Source organism: Pogoniulus pusillus, chromosome 2, assembly GCF_015220805.1.
Source record: "Pogoniulus pusillus isolate bPogPus1 chromosome 2, bPogPus1.pri, whole genome shotgun sequence".
Lineage (NCBI taxonomy): Eukaryota > Metazoa > Chordata > Aves > Piciformes > Lybiidae > Pogoniulus > Pogoniulus pusillus.
In genome coordinates this window covers 18,167,384-18,188,475 of record NC_087265.1, presented here as the reverse complement: position 1 = coordinate 18,188,475, position 21,092 = coordinate 18,167,384, and the positions used below count along the sequence as shown (strand labels likewise).

The 21,092-nt window shown below is 38.2% G+C and overlaps 1 protein-coding gene across 2 annotated transcripts in view; it reads right to left on the bottom strand.

Annotated features, from left to right (window-relative positions):
- CNTNAP5 (contactin associated protein family member 5) overlaps window positions 1–21,092 on the bottom strand; it is a 366,715-nt gene that overhangs the window by 64,525 nt on the left and 281,098 nt on the right. For both annotated transcript variants that reach the window (XM_064157679.1, XM_064157672.1), the window contains exon 14: window positions 7,627–7,783. In XM_064157679.1, coding sequence (XP_064013749.1) covers window positions 7,627–7,783 — 157 coding nt within the window. The remainder of the gene's footprint in view (window positions 1–7,626; window positions 7,784–21,092) is intronic.

Here is a 21,092-nt window from a genome sequence, read left to right as displayed (position 1 = left end):
ATCTGGCAGAGGTGAAAGGCTCCATTGCTTATTGCTCCAAAATGCCAATAACACCAAATTAACACCTACTGCTCTTTCACGGGGAGATGACACGAAGTCCAGGAAACAGGTATCACTTTTTGAGTGATACCACTGCCAATTAGTCTCATACCTTAGCAGGATCCCAGATTATCTATGCCACCTTCCAAAAATGTATCTCTCACTATAGTTCCAGCTGTGGAAAGGGAGTCAGAACTTGAGAAAAGAAATAATAAGCAGGATGAACATTGGAGCTATGCTTTGACACACAGCCTTGGATGTTTGCTTAGCTAAGTGCTCCACTCTGATTAATGTTAGAAAAAAGTAGAAGGGATATTTTTATCTTTTTTATACAGGCTGCATATATTTAATTTATTTTTCATTGTTTCTAATTGCATGCAGCACAGTTAATTGTCTCATAATTCCAAGGGGAAATGTAGAGGTAATCTCTCCAACCCTAAGATTTTTCTTGCTTCAATGAGTGTCTGACATGCAGATAATTACAGACAAAGTTCACCACGACAAAATTCCAAAGCATGAACCAGAATGATGCTTTTAGTCCAGACTCAGAAGGTAAAATACTATGAATCACAAGTACATAGCCTCTAAATCTCTTCACAGGTCTTTCTCAGCAGCATGCTCATCGAGCTTATCGTGTCAGCCTCAGAAAATTAGTGTAAATGCTCTCAAGAGACTATAAAACAGTTATAATAAATGCTGAACTATTTGATTATTTCTTAAGAAGATAATTAAAGAAGGTATTTCAGTGGGTGGGAGAAGGAAGAGTAGGGAAAATTAATAAAACAAAGGCAGAATGATTCAGAAAATGAGTAAACAAAATATGTGATATATACATGAAAAACTAAGCTGGAATTTACTTTAGAAAACAAATAAAATCATAAAATATTTAGGGAGTTTTCCCGCAAATTTACTTTAATTCAAAATAATAATTCAGTCTTTTGACTAGGTATGATCAGTATTAAAATAAAAATCAGTATCTTCCAACAGCCACTACTGAAGGTATCTACAGAAAAATGAAATGGTGACATTTTAAAGATACCTGCTCCATATCTCTGAAAACTGCATTGCTTATTAGATATTCTTTTATACTGCATCAAGTTCTTTTATATTAAATTTTATGACTCTCGAGTTTTCACTAGTTATATGCCAGTGTCAGAAAACTTTGGTAGCATAGCTGAGCTGCAAGAAAGAAAAATATTCTAGAACTAATAAAAATCTTCACTTTTATGTTAATGCCTTGAAAACTCAATCAAATTTCTCTTGAAGCTCATGAAGCACATTTTATGTATTTATTCTCTCACATATGGAAAAAAAAGTCTTATGTAAGGCACTGATATAAAACCTATTGGAAAAGCATCTTGCTCTTCAGAGAATGTGCTAATGACAAGAACAGTGTGGCTATTGTTGCAGTTTATTATTATTATTTCATGGTAGAAAATCAAGTTTTTGGTGAAAAAACAAGACCTAGCATGTTTCAGCTACGAAAAGTTTGAAGGTTGAGTGTCCTACATTCTTGGTATTTTTCAGACTCCATTCCTCACAAAGCACCATGATTCCTCTTCTTTTCATGTGGTACACATGACAGCCCCTCACATATAGTACATTACGTCTCAGAGAGGAGCAAGAAAGCTTTATGTACCTGTCTTATATTTTCCTGGAGGCACAGCTGTGCCACTACAAAATACAAATATTCCAGGGTTTGGAGAAAACATTTTGAATTTTGCCTGAAGAAGGCTTGGGGATCACTTTTATTGTACAGTTTTTGAATAAAAAGAGCTATTTTCTGATAGGAAGCAGTTGCACTATAATGTCTTTTTTTAATCAAAAATAAATCTTTGTTAGGTTAATTATTTTTGTATTTGTTCCCAGAGCTGTTTTTTTTTTTTATGTAGAGGTATTTTAATTTAGCAGTTTACACACAAAACCAGACTATATTTTTTCCACAGCTACTTCTCAAGATAGCCAAAACCACAACTTTATTTCCCTTAGTGGGTTTCACATCGATTCTGAGCACTTCCACTAAGCATGTCTTCTTGCGGTAGTTTAAAACTAACCCTTTATCCTGGTTCTAAATTATAAACATAGAATAAGAAAATTCCAAAGACATTGGATTAAAAAAAAAAAATAGTAAAAGGTAAATAAAATAGGGTATTGGATGCAAAAGAAAGATAAGAAATAAGTCTGTATCATTCTGTTTGCTTGCTGGTTTAATATATAATTTGCTGCACAAACTATTCTTCCCTTCCTTTTCCCTTCTTCACTCTGGCTACTGTCTAATCCCTATTTATGGCTTTGCTGACCTTGGCTGAGACTCTTGTTTATGGCTAAGTAGATAGTGGCCACGGGGCCTGATCTCCCTCTGGAGAGAGAGCTATTCTCTTGTTCCCCTGTCCAGAGGGGTGGGTTTGTTTTTGTGTGTCATTTCTGATTTGTAAATAACTGTAAATATATGTAAATATATTTTGTACATATACATTGTATTTCATGCTTTTAGATTTTAGCTTGCTTGTAAATAATAGCTTCATTTTGCTTCCAAACTATCTGAGCTAGCCTGGTGATTTTATTTTGGGGATAAATTCAATCTATCACACTTGTGTACCATGCTATGCCCAACTTCTCAGTACTGAGAAGTACACGTGGGTTCTGCCTGCAGGAGAAGTCCTGGTGGATGATGCTCTTTGGCCAGGAATATAGATTAAGTCCTGATTTCACAAAACTCAAAGCAGGTTTTGCCCCTTTCCTGAAAGACATCCAGTACCTGCAGAAAATGGTACAAATAAACTAATAAATTTGGGAAGTAGACCTTCTGCTTACCTAACTTGGCATTCAATTCACCAAATAGATGAAAAACTTAATGCTTTTCTGAGGGTGGAAGGCACCCTCAATGAACAGATGTTTCACTGAGTTCTTAACATAAGGAATTATATCAATTATTGCAATGAAAAAAAAAATCAACAAAATCCCCCAAATCTATAATGCCCTTTAAATTAAATCACTGAAATATTTTTAGCCATGGTCATTAAATACAGTTGGATATCATCTATTTATCCATGTCTGAAGATTAATGCCTATCTACTGGTAAGACTTCCTCGATAAGCTGTGAAGCATGTTACACATCACATGATCTATATATTTGGGGAGGTGAAAAGAGAAAAAAAAGGGAGAAATAAAGTTTGCTGCAAGTGCAGTAATGCTAAAGGTGATAGCACAGTAACTGGATACTTTAATGATGCAGTGCAGGCAATCTTTTCATTGGATGACAAGTAACGATGTTGATGGTAACTATGAGACTTTTTTTATCTTCTTGGATACTAATAAAAGCATGTTAAAAAAATCTCACTCTATGGTGCCCTAACAGTGTAAGACACCATAAACTGGTAATCTCTAGGTAGTTGTTTACATACATTTTCCAACAGATGGTAAAGCAGTATATAATTTCTTCTCATATGATCTCCTATTGGTATGCCTTCTCTTACATTAAGGAAAACTTTGGTAGGGTCTGAGCCTCAGTAGCTCAGATATTCATGATGGATTTTCACAAATACAGAACTCTGGAGGAAAAGAACACTGTCATCAGCAGATATCAATGAACTGCTTGAGAAACGGGCCAGTGAAACAAGCCTCTATCAGAAAAAAGTTTTGAGCCCTGTGCAGAAATATCATTAATAATCCAAAGGAATACATTTTAGTTTCTATCTTACCAACTAGCTGCATCAAAAAATGCTTTATTGGCTACAATAATGTAGAGAAACAATAAAGAAAAAAGCAAAAGCAGAAGGGGACACTTCTAATAGTTGAAAGCAAGATGCAGTGGCTATATTTTCTCAAATTAGAGAGGAGGTATAGAGAAAAAAATTGGTAATCATAGTAATGATCAGATTCCTGACACCTCAGGGGCCTGCTACAGTCATCTCTCTGTAGGCAGCTTTTCTAGTCTGTTGATAAATGCAGTCACAAAGGCAGATATCCAAGACAGCTCTGTATAGGCCAGGTCATGTCTGGCAAGGTTTATTTATGAGTTTTGCAGGCTCTGTGGAGTTGACTGCACTGCTTCTAGGGGAACAGATTCAGTATGGGATAGTGGCTGAGCATGCAAGAGCTGTCAAATCTGGGCTTGTCAGCTGCTGGGTTTCACTGACCTACTCCTCAGGTCTTCCAGTTTTAGCACTCTGGCTCTGGCATAGCTTTGCACAAATATAACTCATCTAAGGAGGGCTTCATTCACTTCCATGTGGCTTTGCTCCTATGCAAAGAATGGTGGATATTTGTCTAAGAAATGCAATAATAGCCCCCCTTTCTACCACTTTGCCTCTACTTCCAGAGATGCCACTCTTTCTGTACTAAATAAAACCCTTAAGTTCTCCAAATTCACAGGGTTTCCAGGTGAATGTAGTCAGTAAGAAATAGGTTTGGTTTGATGATTGGCATCAATCAAGTGTTTGCATTTTAAATGGAAAATGGATTCCAGAAAGAAAGACCAAAGCAGCAAATGGACTTCAGGACAGTCATGCACCACCATGGCATGAAAGAGGTTCCTCCCATTTAAATGAAAGGTTTGGTAAGCAGCAAGGCTTTCATTGCCAAGGAAAGAGAATTTTCCTTGAGTTGAAAGACAGCCTGGAAGAAGTATTTGAGGATCTGTAGGATCTCTAGAATGGACTTAGCATAACACATCCCTCTGTGCATTTCAGAAAGGCTTTAATCTTTGGGTCAGTTTATCACGTTTCCCCAATAATGTCTGCATGAAGAATGCACCTTCTGTTTGAAGTAGTGAATAACTTTTGAAAGACAATGATGAATCCATCTCTTCTATACATAACTTGTCCCAATAACTATTCTTAGTGTTGAGAAAGGGGAAGAGAAAATAAAAACATTTTCTGAACTAGATTTAGCTTCAGCTTGCAGCCACTGGATTTCTATGTACATTTCCACCAACTAGCAATAGCTTTCAACAGTCAGAAATCTCTTTTTTAGAGGTAGGCATAAACTACAGTTAAGTCATGCTCATCACCCTCCCAGACCCCAAAAGTGACAACTTGTGACTCTGCTCCCTCAGCAGAGGTCTTCTCCCATTCTCCAACAAATACCATGAAAATGCTCCACTATTCTGCAGTGACAGAATTAGCTGTCATCCTATTGTAGATTTTGGAAGCACAGTGAGGAGACGAATAGAAAGATATTTTTCACTAGAATGTATTTTTAAAACAGAAAGGTGAAAAACATACAAAAGCCTTCTCCATACAGCATGCAACAAATTATATTCCTGCTCATCTGGTCAGCATAATTCCAGGAGGACAAAACTGGTGCCAAGAAAAGAGCCCAGAGATAGCAGCTGGCTGAGGTATCTACTTAGATACAATTTTAAAGTCAGCATGCCTAGAAGTGCCTATTATATGATGCCAAACATCTGGCTCAGGAGTTCTTTAAGGTCTGCTTTTTCTTGTTTCTTCTGTTTCTTTTGCTGCTCTGAGGATTTAGTACCTCCTCTTGCACCCAAGACTTAGCCTTGGGAAACCAAGTCAAAGCAAAATGTTAAGCCTGTGTCCTTTTCAGAGGGATACTACAGCTATTCTGGTGAGTTTCTACCTTGAAGCTGCAGTAAACGGCCTGATTTATTTCAAAGGAGCAAAAATTATTTTCTGGTTTTCCACTCTGCAGCACCCATTTTATTTCATGCTGAGGCAAATAAATGCATCTATTGCACTCTTGCTCCTTCCATGATAACGTATAGCAGGTTAAAGTCACAGTTCAGATCTCAGTGGGTTTCAGATTCAAATGCTCATTATATATCAGGGGGTCAGTGTTCCAGTAGAGAAACACAAAAGCAGTGTTCAAGCGGCATGAAATTTCTTATGTTTAGAAACTCTTTGTAAAGGTCAGAGGATTTTAGCTCTTAAAAAGCCAACCTACAATTTAGACTACTACAAAAGTCCAAATTTCACAAGGATTAAGAATCAAAACAAAACACCTGAGGAAACTTACATCTTGTTATTATAATGAAATTAGGAGAAGCTATAATCTAATAGAAGTGTATGCTTCCTAACTTCTTTCTTGTGGGTTTTAATTGGCTTTTTGTCCTCTGCCTGGCACAAATTTTCATAGAATGTGTGATTTCTAATACCTTTGAGATTTCTCCTTCTCCATTAAAGATGTTTGAAATGTATCTGCTTGTTCAAAATCATTGGGTGTGGGGGGAAAACTGAGATAAACACCTGGAGCACCCAGGTAAACATCCTGCTCACGCTCACTCACGTTCAGGCTCATTATTAGACTTAGACTCACCAGCTTCTTGCTTATGCCTGCTTAAGCCTGCATTGCTTTGCTGTTATTACAGAGACAGAATCTCCCATAGTCTCCCAGCCAGCTGTGCATATTTGCATGCCACTGTGGTGAGTTATCAGGACCAGATCCTGTATTGCCTGCCTTTACCTAGAGAGCTCAGACTCCCGTGCAGCCACATACACTATTGCACGGCCGCTTCCTTATCACTGCCTGGTAAGTGTGTCAATGCTGCTGAGTTAACCAGGAGCAGACCCCAATTGTCTGCATGTGAACGGCATATGCAGCCAGCATGAGATTGTGTTGAGACAGCACAGCATCCTGCCTCTGCACCTGAGATCCTGCCTACGTATCCCTGGACAGAGCATCCAAAAGAAACCAGCAGCACAAGGTCAGAGACAGTCATTTCCTCAGAAGCCAGGAAGAATCTCCTTTCCCCTCAAGCTGGGAGGATTCCAGCCTCAAAGTCCAAGGACAAAGAGTCCCCTGAAGTTTGGACACTGGCATAGGCTGTGACGTAGCCCCAGAGGGTGATTGATAATTAATAAGAATTATAAGTGAATGCTTAAATGCCTCTGTAATATCTATTGCCTCCTGCCATAGAGCAGAAAGAGTTTTCAGCCCACCTGCTGTGCAAATAGTATATAGACACCAAGCAGCATTAGGGCACAACAAAAGTCTGAATCCGAGGAAGGTTTTGAATCTTCACAATCTAAGTCTGAAATTTCCCATGGAGACTGAACAAAACCTACAGAAGCCAAAGTAAGTCTTTCCATTTACATTAAAGACCTTAGTGCCAAATGTAAAAGCAAACTGAGGAATGTACAGATATTCTGTTTCAGAAGAAAAAGACTAAATTATATTGATAGTACATATTTCTTGTTCTTTTTTAATTGTCTGTACCTGAATTTTGCTGTCCATGACTCAACTTACAGCTCTGCTATGTACTAACCAACCTCTTAGAGCTTTTATTTGTGCAATGAACCAGTTGCATCATTGGACATTTTCAAACAAATAAAACCCTGGATTTGGCATTTAACAACTTTTTGAAGATGTCCCATCCCAGCAACTTGCTTCATCCAGATAACTCATCTTTGGTTCAAATAAGAAATTAAGATTAAATTAAATAGGAAATTAAGATGAAATCAGAAGTCCAAGTTCTATTTTGATTTTTTTTCTCATTTGATCATACTCAATCCATTCAAGCCTCCTGAGATGCAAATCAGAAAAAATACTTAAACCTTCTTGCCTTAGTTCATATTCCCAGCTCTCAGGCAGACACTACTATACACATATTAAAATAATTACCATTCTTCTCTATCTGCATCACAGTTGCAAAAATATCTCATATCCAGACAACTTTCTTCTAGTCCACATGCACACTGTTGAATGCCTGGAAGAGATCCTCCCCAGTAAAGATGCTTTTCATTGGCACGGCCAACCCACCAAGCAAATGGCATTCCATCTGGATGAAAGGGAAAAGAGAAAGAAAAAAAAGAGAAATGAGAAAAAGAGAGAGAAAGAGAACCTGGTAAGCAAATTGGATTCTGTGAGAATGAGAAAAAGAATGGAAGTGAACATCTTAAAAAATACTGAAATAAAAGATGCAAACTACAGATGAAGTATCAAACCACAAGCTTTGTCCAAGTTGCATTTTATGGAATACACACTGAGAAACCAACAGCTCTATGAAATCCCATATGGTTTGAGGAGCAGATGTTTTCCCCATAGGGTCTATGTGCCAATCACCAATGAGAACCTTGGCACATTTCACCTGAAAAGACTTTTGACATGCAAACCCAACACCCTTGACTGCAAGCTGTGTCCATTTTTTGTGTGTGATGCTAGAGGGGAGATCTGATCACTGCAGGAGTCTGAAAACAATTCTCCTGCCATGATTCATACTGCACAGCTAATGGCTAATAATCTCTCAAGATTCTACCCATCATGAAAGAGACTTTAGATCTTAGATTAGGATTTTTTACTTTTAAGACTCTCATTTAAAGGTACAACTTTTCAGAATAACACACAGGCTGACCTATTACTATGAGCTTAACGCAGTTCCTCTCAAAACTAAGAACAAAATTTGTATCAGTTTTCTAGGGGAACAGGAGTAGTAACTGTAATGTGTTCTCCAAGGGTGGAATTTGCCAACACAAAACTCCAAAAGATATCAAAATATCCTAGATTAAGGATTCAGGTAGGACATAAGTGGGGGGGAAACATTCCCTGCTTGGGAATTAATTTGTCTCTCTATGAATTTATTTTATATCTACAGGAGCTCTAAGATCTATGTATTTATATAAACCAAGATAGCTTGTGTTTAAATTTCATAATCCATTACACATCAAGAATTAAATATTAATAGTTAGATACAGTAAGCGGATTCAGATGTAATGAAATTCACGGATTAACATTTTTGCTAAGATTGACTTTGTCTTCCAGCTCAGTTAATTTTTCATTGACTTCTTAATCCTTAAATCAGGAAATGGAATCAGTTACACATTCAGGTAGATGGCAAATTTTAGCAAAATTGACATATCAAGACTTTTTGATCAAAGGAGACTGGAAAAATAAACTGCACTGCTAATGTAGGAAAATGTATCAATTTATTCTTCTGTTTTACTAACATTATTAGTAGGGAGTATTCCTCATTATACAAAGCAAGAAAGTGAAATGCAATCATGGTTAACTGCAGAGTGTAAGGGATTAATTAAAATGAGTTTTGGAATCACTTGCCAAAATTAATTCAGATTTGTTTTCCTTCTAAGTTTAGACTGATGAACTGTAAAATTGTGGAAAAAAAAAAAAAAAAGGAAAATAAAACTAGGGAGAGTAACTCCATTCTCATGATACCAACAATTAAGATATGACAAGTTCGACCAATACCCAGTGGTACTCATTAGAAAAGCACAATGCAGGAACATCTAAGGATTCATTTTACAAAAATGTGCACACTTATTTCAGGTCTCAAATTATTGGCAATGCATTTATGTTTTCTTCCTTTTTAGTTGTTTTCCTGTAGAAGTTGATTGTTGCAGCCAGCGAAACAGCTCTATACTAAATTATTGGGAAATTACTTGGTAAAGCTTGGAATAGTAAAGTTAATTGAATAAAAGGGTTATCAGTCTTGGAGTTGAAATAGATATTACACAGAAGTGTTTAATCTCATTTTGAAAATGCCCATTCTGGAAAAAAATATTTAGACCAAGATAAATCCTTCAGGCCATCAACAAATAATAGTATTCATTAATCAAATTCAACCTGTGTCAGACATTTCTGCAAGACATCATCATGTACTTAAACATTACAGTGAAATAAGCAATCATTCACAGTAACTAAGCATGAGCAGTTTTCTGATGTCTTTTTCAGATCTGTTGTTACTTGCTTTATCAAGCAATATGAAATGAACACATACACACGTGGATTTATGATGTAGACTGGGGAAGTGGTAGAAGCACCACAGTTTGAGTCATTTGCAATGAAATTAAATACAGTACTAAAAAATAGAGCATTCAATGTTATAAGTTTAGATTGTCAAAGGAAAAGACATAAAAAAAGTTGTCTTTAAAAAAATCTATTTATTAAGCAAGGTTCTGCCACCCTTTACACAAGTAAATTTTTCTCCCTAGCTAGTCCCTTAGAAATCAATTGTAGTATTAAAGAATACTGCACCTTGATTCTTAAAAACTCTTTTCCATGTGCTTAATTTTTAACACATGAGGAATCACAGAGCTATTAAGCAAAGCTTTTAAATATAAAGTACTTCAGCAATATCTGAAGTGCTTAGGAACTACAGAAATATATATTGAATGTTGCATACCTGTAATACTTAAAAAAAAAAAAAGCACTATTTCAGTAGGAATGCAAATCAATCTGTGTCTGAGCTCTTTCCAGATAGTTTACACCATTTCTCCTTGGCAGAGCTAGAGGTGTCTTGCATTGCAATTGAGTTTGGCCAACAGGTGTGTTGATAATTATCCTGCTAAGCCTGTAGATCTTTTGGCAATATCTTCACTTCTGTAATCACAGTATTACCCTTTTCCAAAGAATTATCAATTCTCCACCATGTCAGAACAAAATAATATCCCTCTTGTCATGAAGTCAACAATGTTAATCAAGGAGTTAATGTGGCCCCATAAACTACTGGGCACAGAGGCCAGTAGAATTCTTTAACATTTCTAAGCTAAAAAGGTCCATTTAATAAAATGTGCTACTAATTCTTCATTCTGTGCTTCCATTGTACTTCGTAACACATTATTTAGTCCAAAAAGGTAATCAAACACCTACTGCAGAACTAGAAGCATTATTTTCCCACATATATTTGTCCATTTAGAATGGGGAAGAAAAAGATCTGCTATAATGAATTTATTAAGGATGACTTTAAACTCCATTCTATGGGTCTGAAGGGAAACATGTGTGGAAAAATTCCCAAACGAAGTAAAACAAAAAGCTTCAAGTGAGTGAATTCATCAGTAAAAGAACAGAGACCAGTTTCTTTCAAGTGATTTCTTCCTGCACTACTCAACCTGCAGTTTTTAATTTTCACAGCAAAATCCACAAAAAAGGCAAAAACTTCTACACCATGCAGAGGACAATATCCTTCTGTGATTATTCTGTCTGGAAGCTTCTACAAACCACAATTTAATATGGTATTGAATAAAAGAACTGAGCAGGCAGAGAGTATTTTGTAACAAACCAGGTACTGCTACTCATTCACACTACCAGGCTCAGGATGCAAAAAGGTTGCATAAGTCTTCTGAAAGCAAAGAATAAGGGGTTTTATCTTCAGCTGATTGTCGTGGAGGGCCTGTAAGCCCAAACATTGGCTTCTTTATGCCCCTACATGCCTGGACATGTTTTTCTGCCAGGACTCCTGGTAGTAATCAGGTTGTGTAACACACACACCCCCAGCCCGTGTATCCCTGGGGCAAACCCATGTGATCCCCATACTTGGGAGAGTCCAGGCAAACAGCTTCTTCCTATTATGGTAAGGTTTGGCTCACTGCCAACCTGATTGGTCATTCTGGTGGCCAAAGGGCGCATTAATCTCGGCCCACAGTCTATAAAGAGAGGTGCACAGGACAGCCACGTGTTTAGATCTGTTCTGTTCAGCTCAGCTCTGACCCTGCCTGCAGCGCAGCTCAGCTCTCTGACCCACCTGCAAGGATCAGCTATAGTTCTGACGCTCATACTCACATGCTTGGATGCCATTGCATAGCTCTGATGCTCTCTGAGGCACAGACCTCATGCTTTGATTCAATTAACAGCTAACCTGTCTGCATACCTTGGACGCAGGGCTCATTCAAACCTGCACACATTTTTATATATATGGAGCCGATAGTCTCCCAAAGACAGCTGTGCATATCTGCAAGCTATAGCACTTATCTACGGAGCTTGGACTCCCAGCTTAAAGCCTGGTAAGAGAACCAGGAAAGCAGACTTCTGGATTGTCTGCCCACACACACGGCCTGCTAGCTGTGAAAGAACAGTGCCAAGAGCCAGCACGGATATTCTTCTCCTGCTCCTGGAATCCTGCCAGCTGATAATCCCTGGATGCAGTATCCAGTAGACAGCAGCATCAAAGCAGAGATCGTCCCATGCCAGGAGAACAAAGGTTAGAGAAACCTGTTTATCCCAAAGACTGGGAAGATTTACCCCTGGAAAGAGACCCCTGGAAGTCCGGACATTGGACACAGGCTATGACACAGCCCCAGGAGGGTGACTAATAATTAATAGTAAGATTTATAAGTAAAGTTTCAATTCCTCTGTAATATAAGTTATCTTGGCCTTAGAGCAGACAGTTTCAGCCCCTCTGCTGGGCAAGTAGCACAGTTCTCAAGCGGCACTAAGCCAGAAGGGAAATACCTCTCTCTGTTTATTGTTCAAGTGTTTTGCTAGTTATTAACCAGATCCCTGCATATATTCTGTCCTAAATTGTTTTCATAACCTTGCACAAAGAACTAAACATTGATACACAGTGGTTGGGGGTGTCAAGAGTTCATAAATATTAATTTGAATAAATTATATTTTTATATAAAATTTATATTGCCTCAAATTAATTTCTCACCTCTGCCAAATAGGCATAGGCATAGAGAACCCCATCTGCAACACTGATCACCTTGATTATTTCCCTCCACCTATCTCCAGAAGCTGGTTCTTTTGTGATCTGTTGGTCTATTCAACAGCTACTGCATGTATGTATCTGAACAGGTAAGCAAGGCTTTGGGATCCCTGGATAGGGGCACAGAGAATAAGCTTCTCCAGAAGTCAGTTCTTCAGCAGATCTCCATAAATTCTATCAATGTGCTTAACTAAACTTTCTTTGCTAGTTTTCGGTATGAAATGTTTCAGCAGAAGCAAGGCTGGCACAGGCTGTACGGTTCACAAACACAAGGACTGAGGACTATGAAAATAGCAGATATGCAGAGGTGGTTTCCAGTGATCCTTAGAAGGAGATGCAGATTGAGATCAAATTCATCTGCAATGCGTATCTGGCTGTTCTACTGACATGAAGGGCCAGACGTATTTGGTGTCTTTCTACCAGCTTACAATAAAATGCCTATTTTCTTCTGCCTTGTGCTAACAGTTCTTTCATTTTCTGTATCAGAAGGCATTAGCAATTAAAGCTGTCTTTAAAGGGTTCAGACTTCCTCTAAATAATAGAGATTTTTTTCAAAAATTATTTGCATAGTCATTCAGATGCTGAATGAGAGGGTAAAGCAGCATATTCCAAAAGCATTTAAGACTAACTTCTGTGGACTCAGTTTACTTCTATGTAGGCAGAAAGTCCTGGCATTAGCTCTTTGTTTATACAGCATGAGTTAAAACAAAGCCATGCATTTTTAACAGTATTATATTTAAAATGTTTGTCAAAATAAATCTGCATCATTTGTCAAGTCAATAATCTAATGATAGGAATATAACAAGATTAACTGGATCCTTTGTTAAACTCCTGTGCTCCTAAAGTCTGACTCAGTAATTACATAAACTTAACATACGTAAGGCTTTTGGGGCATGCAGGACACTGAATCAGGTCAGTTAAAGGTCTCCCACTATCAAAAGTCAATTTATTTATATCTGTCCATTGAAATGATACAACCACATTGCATTAAACCAACATTCTCCAGGCAGTCTTCTTGTTCAGTGTTTGTCTCCAAAATCAAATAGAGTTAAGCAGAATGGAATTTGTTAAATGTTACACCTACACATCCTATTGGTGAAAAGGTAGATTCATTTACGTGGGCACTGTTTTCTCTTAAAATGACAGTGATCACAATCAAGAGACGATAAAAACGACAGAAATATTGATTGTAGAACTGCATAAAGCAATCAAAGCGAATTCTTTGCTACTACACTCAAAAGCACAAAATATCTGTTTGCACAATACGAAATCCCACACACAGCTCACCTGATACACATGCTGTGAAATAAGCAGTTAGCATACATCTATCTGTACAAATACACACTCATCTGTGTATGAGGCAATTTCAACCTGAATAACTGAATCCAAAGGCAAATCCAATGTACACATTATGATCTCATATAACCCATTTTTAAAAGGGTCTTGAAAAAACTGAGGGAGGGGTTAAGACACTGAGAACAAGGGAAAACTGTGACACTTTTTTTCCAAGAGTTTATGGGGATCTTGTTTCACCATGCTTGATGTTTTCTATCACAACATTTTTTATAAGAATTTTAAATATTTACTTGAAGTAAAACTAATTTTCCCCCTTTGGCCTTTTCAATAGGGAAAAAAAATACACTTTTGATAAAGCAAAGAAGAGTTTATAATAATTCTGGACAAAGCATTCCCTATTTAATGAATAACACAAAATAAACATGTATTTAGAGTCTCTTTGTTGAGTGAAGAACCCTATGATGTTATTGACTGAATCTGTATTGCTCTAAATGACACTCAGACCTCTAGGAGAATATACTAGTAACACAAAGCACGGTGAATGCAGGCTGTGTTGCTCTAAACCTGTATGTGCTTACCCATTCTTTATAGTGCATGCTAGTACTTACCAGTGAAAATCATTTCTCTTTGATTTACAGCCCCCAGGGAGGGTCTTGTGGTTCTGCCCCAGCCAGAGGGAAGCAACAACTGCCCTCCAAGGCAGCAGGCTCTCTGCAGTTCACAAACAAAGCCCTGTTTTTAACTCAAGATCGGGTTATGTTGGAGAAATTGAATGTATGTAATATGGCCCAGGGGAAAAATGAAAATCCCCAGTGACACGGTTCCTCTGGACATCATTCACTGAGTGAGTCACCAAGTCATCCAGGTGCTTTGTTCCACATTATTTTGCTTCCATGTGGACACACACCTTTTTTATGCTTGGTTCCTCTCTTTTCAGTACAATCATAACAGCCATCTAACTCTTTCTCCCTTTTACTCAACACTTTCCTTGTGGCAGTTTACAATTTTTTGACTGTTCAGTTCTCTTTCTTAAAACTAGCTCACATACCACTGTCCTGATTTTCAGAGATGACAAACATGACTGCATTGGAAATCATAGTTGGTCAAACGCTATAACACTATGACAAGACAGATGGTACAGTTTATTTAGCAATGGTGCCAACCAGTGTTGTTAAAATACACACTTGAATTTTATTTCAATTTCTGCTCAGATTCTGTACCCCTTATTCAAAGCACTAATCTGGAAGTGAAGCAGTCCTCCTAATGTCAGTGGAGTTATTCCCTGGGGAAATGTTACTTAGTCATAAAATCCGTTCATCATTTTAAAAGTGTTTTGTTGAGTGTGGTTAGAAAAAGGAGAAAGTCAATACATTCTGACACTTTTTTTTCTTGATGTTATTCAGCTTTGCTGTCAAAGTGCACTACTTTCATACAGAGTCCCAGAATGAAGTAATTGTTTGGAAAAAAAAACCACGATGCAGCAGCATTTGTCTGCATCTCTTAAGTAGAGAAACAGCATTGCCTTCTGGAGCATCTGTTACCACGGTGTGCTCTTTTCTTCCAGGGACTGTTAAAAATATTCTCAAAGATGAGAATGGGCAGGGAATAAAAAGGTAAATAAACATGGACCTTTGCTGCTTCTGTATTTTAAATGAGCAGAACTGCTGAGCTTCAATGACAGAATTGTGCCAATGCACACTAACAGTTCTTCAGTAAAAGCAAAATCATCACCAACCCTTTGAGCAACAGATTTGAAGATGGGCCTAAGGGTTTTAGATATAAACACTTCTATCATAGAATCATAGAATCAACCAAGTTGGAAGAGACCTCCAAGATCATCCAGTCCAACCTAGCACCCAGCCCTAGCCAGTCAACTAGACCATGGCACTAAGTGCCTCATTCAGTCTTTTCTTGAACACCTCCAGGGATGGCGACTCCACCACTTCCCTGGGCAGCCCATTCCAATCACTCTCTCTGTGAAGAACTTCCTCCTAACATCCAGTCTATACCTCCCCCAATATGTTGAGGAAGACTGAATCTACATTCAAAATAAAATTTTAAGCCTTGTGACTGTCTCTGTTGAAGGCAAAAGAAGGCTGAAAATATTATGACTACTTGCATTCTGCTCTGCCAGCTCAGGCTGGGCTGTTTTCTCAATACATTTCTGGCAAAGTGATAAGTTTCCTGAAAGATGCAAGTGGGACTCCAGGCAGCAAGAGAAACTATGGGAACAGCTGAAGGCATGCAGGTTAGGAAGAAAATGCAACAATAACAACAAATAAACCCCAAAACAAAAAATGCAGAAAAGGTTTATGGTTTTCAATGACAAATGACAAAATCTTTGGAGTTTTGCTGAAGATAGACTGGATGTCTAAACCTACTGAAAGAAACAAACAATCTTATTTCCTTTACCTTATTCATTTCACCTCAGCTTCACTTCAAACCTGTCCTTCTTGCTTTCAAATCCTTTTCCTCTTCAGGGAACCACAGAATGGTAAGGGTTGGAAAGGACATCTGGAGATCACGTAGTCCAAATCCAAGGCTACCACAGGTAATTCCTTCTTCAGTCACTTTTCCTATTTTTTCTATTCATCCTAATTCTTCTAGGTAAATTCAGATAAATAAGCCCTGCATTGCCTTAACAAACAGGCCTATGGCATTCATGTATGTCCTGTCACACCCTTACTCAGTCCTGAGACTGGAAATTCATCAATGGCCTCAATTCAATTGCAAGTGAATAATGACCATGAAGAAGTCACAGTGGTCTCCAGCATGACACTGCCTGGATCAGAGGCTCACTGTTTGGAGTCTGGTTTTGGCTCACCACATATGACATGGACTGAAGGAAAGCACGGAAGTGATAAGTGAGTTTGTAAGTTTAGACAGATCATATGCTCTTCTTCAGATGCTTGTTTAAAAGCAAAATAATGGCTGTGAAAGGGCTGCAGGCTAAGGAGAGACTACTGAACTAATGCACCATATAAACTAATGCAAGGTGAGAGAAGCAGGTTATCACAGCGATTTTTGTTTTGGAAAGCTATTAGAGTTTTCATGTAGGAAAGCAATTTCAGAGCCTAGAAATAACATTGTGAAGGACAGAGGGGAATGGTTTAAGTGTCAAAGATTATGATTGGTGCATCAAACCATAAACCTATCATTTCACTACAAGAAAACCTAGCATTGAAGTATTATTCTTGGAAACACTGAAGTGAGACAACAACCTTTACAGAACTGTAAAGCTGCACTTGGAGCAACTGGCCCAGGAATGACTGCCAGGAAAAAAAACACTTTGTGGCTCATTGATTCATTATTGTTTTCCAGGGATAAAATGCACCTGACTCCAGTGAAATCAGGGTAGTCATATTAATTTACACTCACCAAGTATTAAGTTGTCCACAGGAGGACACAATGGTTGAGGCTGGAGTGTACCACAGGAGACAATTTAGTTCAGCCCCTGGCTTCAAGCTGTTCTGAAACATTCAGGCTGTAAGAATTCCTTAGAAAAACTGGCTGTTACTGAAACAGGAAAAGGCACTACCTGCAGTTGTGTAGCAACTGAAATAAAAATCTGAGTGATTTATATTTTTAAAGGGGTAAGAAAAGAAAATTAATCATATATTCGATTCACTTACTCTTGAGAGACCCATTGCAACAGTCCAAGATCTTTGGGACAGGGTAAAAGAGATGAGGAGTAACAGAAAGACTACCTGCTGTACTTTGCACCTCATCCACTCAATGTGGTGCAACGGTGGAGATGTACAGCAAAACCCCTGTTTCTGCACAGGTCCCAGGCTCATGTACTCTAACATGCATACCAGCCCTTCATCAAGAAAATCCACAAAGAACAAGGTCTACAATCTTGCCTAATGGCAGTCTGGAAGTCATGGTGCAGCTCAGAGCAGATTGTTCAACTTTATGGACACAAGTCAACTGGAGTAAAGTTGAGTGGAATCAACACAAGGTTTAATTCAAGTCTTGCAGAAGCCCATGGAAGGCTTGCTGGATCATGCTCACAGCAAAATGGAATTTGATAGACTAGAAAGGAAAAACATAGATATAATAGGGACATCTGGGACATTTAATAATAGATTGAATAAGTTTTAGAAAAACATGCTGTGGAAAGCAATCTTTGCTTGGTCCTTTGGGAGAAATTGCATATATTAATAACAGTTCTTCTTCCTCCCCTTTATTTTGAAAAGTCTCTGAGTAAAAATGGAATTACCTTACTCAACAGAACTATTTCCTGTATATGCAGTTTTAACTACCAGCATTAATAATGAAAAAAAGTATCCTTATTACTACTTTTTTTTCCCCTCCTGCTCACATTGCACCATGACAGAAATGGACTGTCTTGTGATTTGACAACCCTGCACAAAAGACAGATTTTGTTCCCATTGTGCTTGTGGTGGCAGCTTCTAGGAATAACAAAACCTAGATCTGAGTATTGAGAATCTTTATTAACAATATTGATTCACAAAGCAATGAAAACACACCTTGCCTTTCAGCTCCCAGTTTAATACAGCATGGCTGACAATGAGTAACATCTATTTACACCGAGTGAATCTGATAATGTCATTGGGACAATGTCATTTCCTCAGAGTGCCTTTTTGAAGTGTAACCACTAACTGGTTCCTGTAAGTGGCTGACAATAACTACTGAATTTCATGGCTTAGATGGATCCTAAAGAAATCAGATAACATAATCAGTAAATACAGTCAATTCCTGAGCCAGAATAAAAATAGCAACACAGTTTTAATAGAATGTAATTTAGAAGAGGTAATAACATATTGTTAATAATTTTGAAGCTGTAATCTCTAATTAAATAGAAAAATAGATTTTCTTAAGACTTACAATAGCACTCACAGGTATTACTGGGATACTGCTTCTGTTTTGGAAAGAATCCTTTGGAAAATGAGATGCAAACATCTCGAGTTCTCTGTAAAACTAATTGGGCAAATGGGCATCTTCAGTGAGAGGGAAATCCAGTATCCAGTATATTTGTTCTACATGGTTATGAAAGACATTCTAGGAATAATATCAAACAATAACTTGTTAATAACTAGCAGACATTCAAACAATAAACAGAGATATTTCCCTGTGGTAAATACCACTTGGGGTCAACATGCTGTTTGCTCAGTAGATGGGCTGAAGCTCTTTCTGCAATAGCAGGAGGCAACAGAGAATTACAGAGGCATTAAAGCATTTACTCACAAATTCTTATTAATTATCAATTGCCCTCCGGGGCTACATCACAGCCTATACAAGTGTCCAATCTTCAGGGGACTCTGCCCGTGGACTCTGAGACCAGAATCCTCCTGGCTTCTGGAGGAAGGACAGTCTCTGACCTTGTTCTCCTGGCTTCTTCTGGATGCTCTGTCCAGTGATTCTTAGGCAGGACCTCGGATGCAGAAGTATGATGCCATGCAGTCTCATCACGGTCTCATGCTGACCATATAGGCCGATCGCATGCAGACAATTCAGGGCCTGCTTCTGGTAACTCAGCAGCAGTGGAGCTTACCAGGCAGTGATAAGGCAGCGGGCATGCAATAGGGTGCACAGCTGCATGGCAGACTGAGCTCCATAGATAAAGACAGGCTTAAGCATAATAATGAGAGTGAGTGAGCGAGCATGTTGTTTACCTGTGTATCTCTATTTATCAAATGTGGGCCGAGATTATTGGCCCATTGGCCACCAAAATGACCAATCAGCTTGGTAGTTAGCCAACCATACCATAATAGGGAAAGGCCACAGGCCTGGACCTCCCAAATATGGAAATCACACAGGCCTTTCACTAGGCAGGCACGAGCTAGGGAGCTAGGCGTCTGGGGCTCACACAACCACATTACACAACCTAAAGCCTGGGCAGGCCAGACTTTATGGCACCAGGCCTATTGTGCCCCTTTGTGTTTGCTTATATGTTTACCTCTGGTTATGGGAAGAAAAACATGTCCAGGCAGGACAAGGCATCAATAAGCCTATTTGGACCTATGGGCCCTCCAGAACATAAACATAGAGAATTTTTGTTGTTTCTTATGTTTGTTTGGGGCTTTTTTTCTGGTTTTTTTTTTTTTTTTGGTTGGTTGTTTTTTGTTTATTTGTTTGTTCTTGTTTTGTATTAAGGCAGTGTGTTTACAATTATGCTAAACAGATGAAAATGTCCCTTAAAGAGCATGGAACATATTTGCTGTACTCTAAAAGATGAGCACTGTAAAAAAACAAAAACAAAACAAAAAATCCAACAACAAAAAAAACACCCAAACCTAAAACAAAACCCAAAAAACCCCCAACAACAAAAGCCACAAAAATGAAGCCAACACCTGAAAAAATTCTAGAGGATAATTGAGGCACATTTCTGTGTTTTATACTACTTATGAGCCAATAAGGCAGCTTGGACAAGCAGAACAAAAACCATGCTCTTAGACTAGACTCTCCTCTTACTCTTCTACTGCATCCCTGCTGAATTGAAATCTCACGGGGATAGTTGAACTGAATTGTTTATTATTTTACTCCCAAAGTATGTTAGTTGGTAAAAGACAACACTTAGCTGAATTTTCTACACTCATAACAGTACCCATCTGTATGTCCAACACAGCAGTAAAGAAAGTCCACTTTCAAGCATTTTATCAAAAGAAACACCCCAAAACAACCCAAAACATCATCAAACTGCATCTCAGTATCTCTGAGAGACTACAAGCATTATTGCAACTCATTAAACTTCTTTATAATTCGATGTGTTACAACATATCACAGAGCAATGCTAAATAAATAACTGCTGATTTGATGCTGCTTTCAACTGCTAAGCAATTTTGCTTTCCTCAATGTTACAATTAATGTCAGCAGTTAATGCCTTTAGTGGTGGGACTGGAAACCTGACTACAATAAACACATGTAGTCAAGTTCCAGCTCAAGGATATACCCAAACTGCATCATGGCATTGGTTCAGCTGTCTCCATCTCAGGCAGCAATTACAGTTCTGTTGGTCAGAGAAGCACAGGCATAATTTGTCATCCTAAGGAAGGTTGGAGTGCTTTGAAATTGGGCACTTTGGAAAAATGCACCTGTAGCAGAACATATGTATAGGCAAGACCATGAAATGAACTGGCTCCAAGCCAGCAAGAGAATATAAATGAAAAAAATTCATAGAATACTGTACTCAGAAGATGCTTCTATTGATATACCCTGACCAGCTTTAAAGGTCAAGATGACAACAACTTGTCTTCTCTGTGGAATAGCTTAATCAATTTGCAGTTTTTTTTCTTCACCCTGTTAGCAATAAGTTTACATCTTTCAAATAGACCTTCAATTTAGTTTTTGCTGTTTAATTGGTCTTGGCTCCCTGTACATCCTCTCTCTA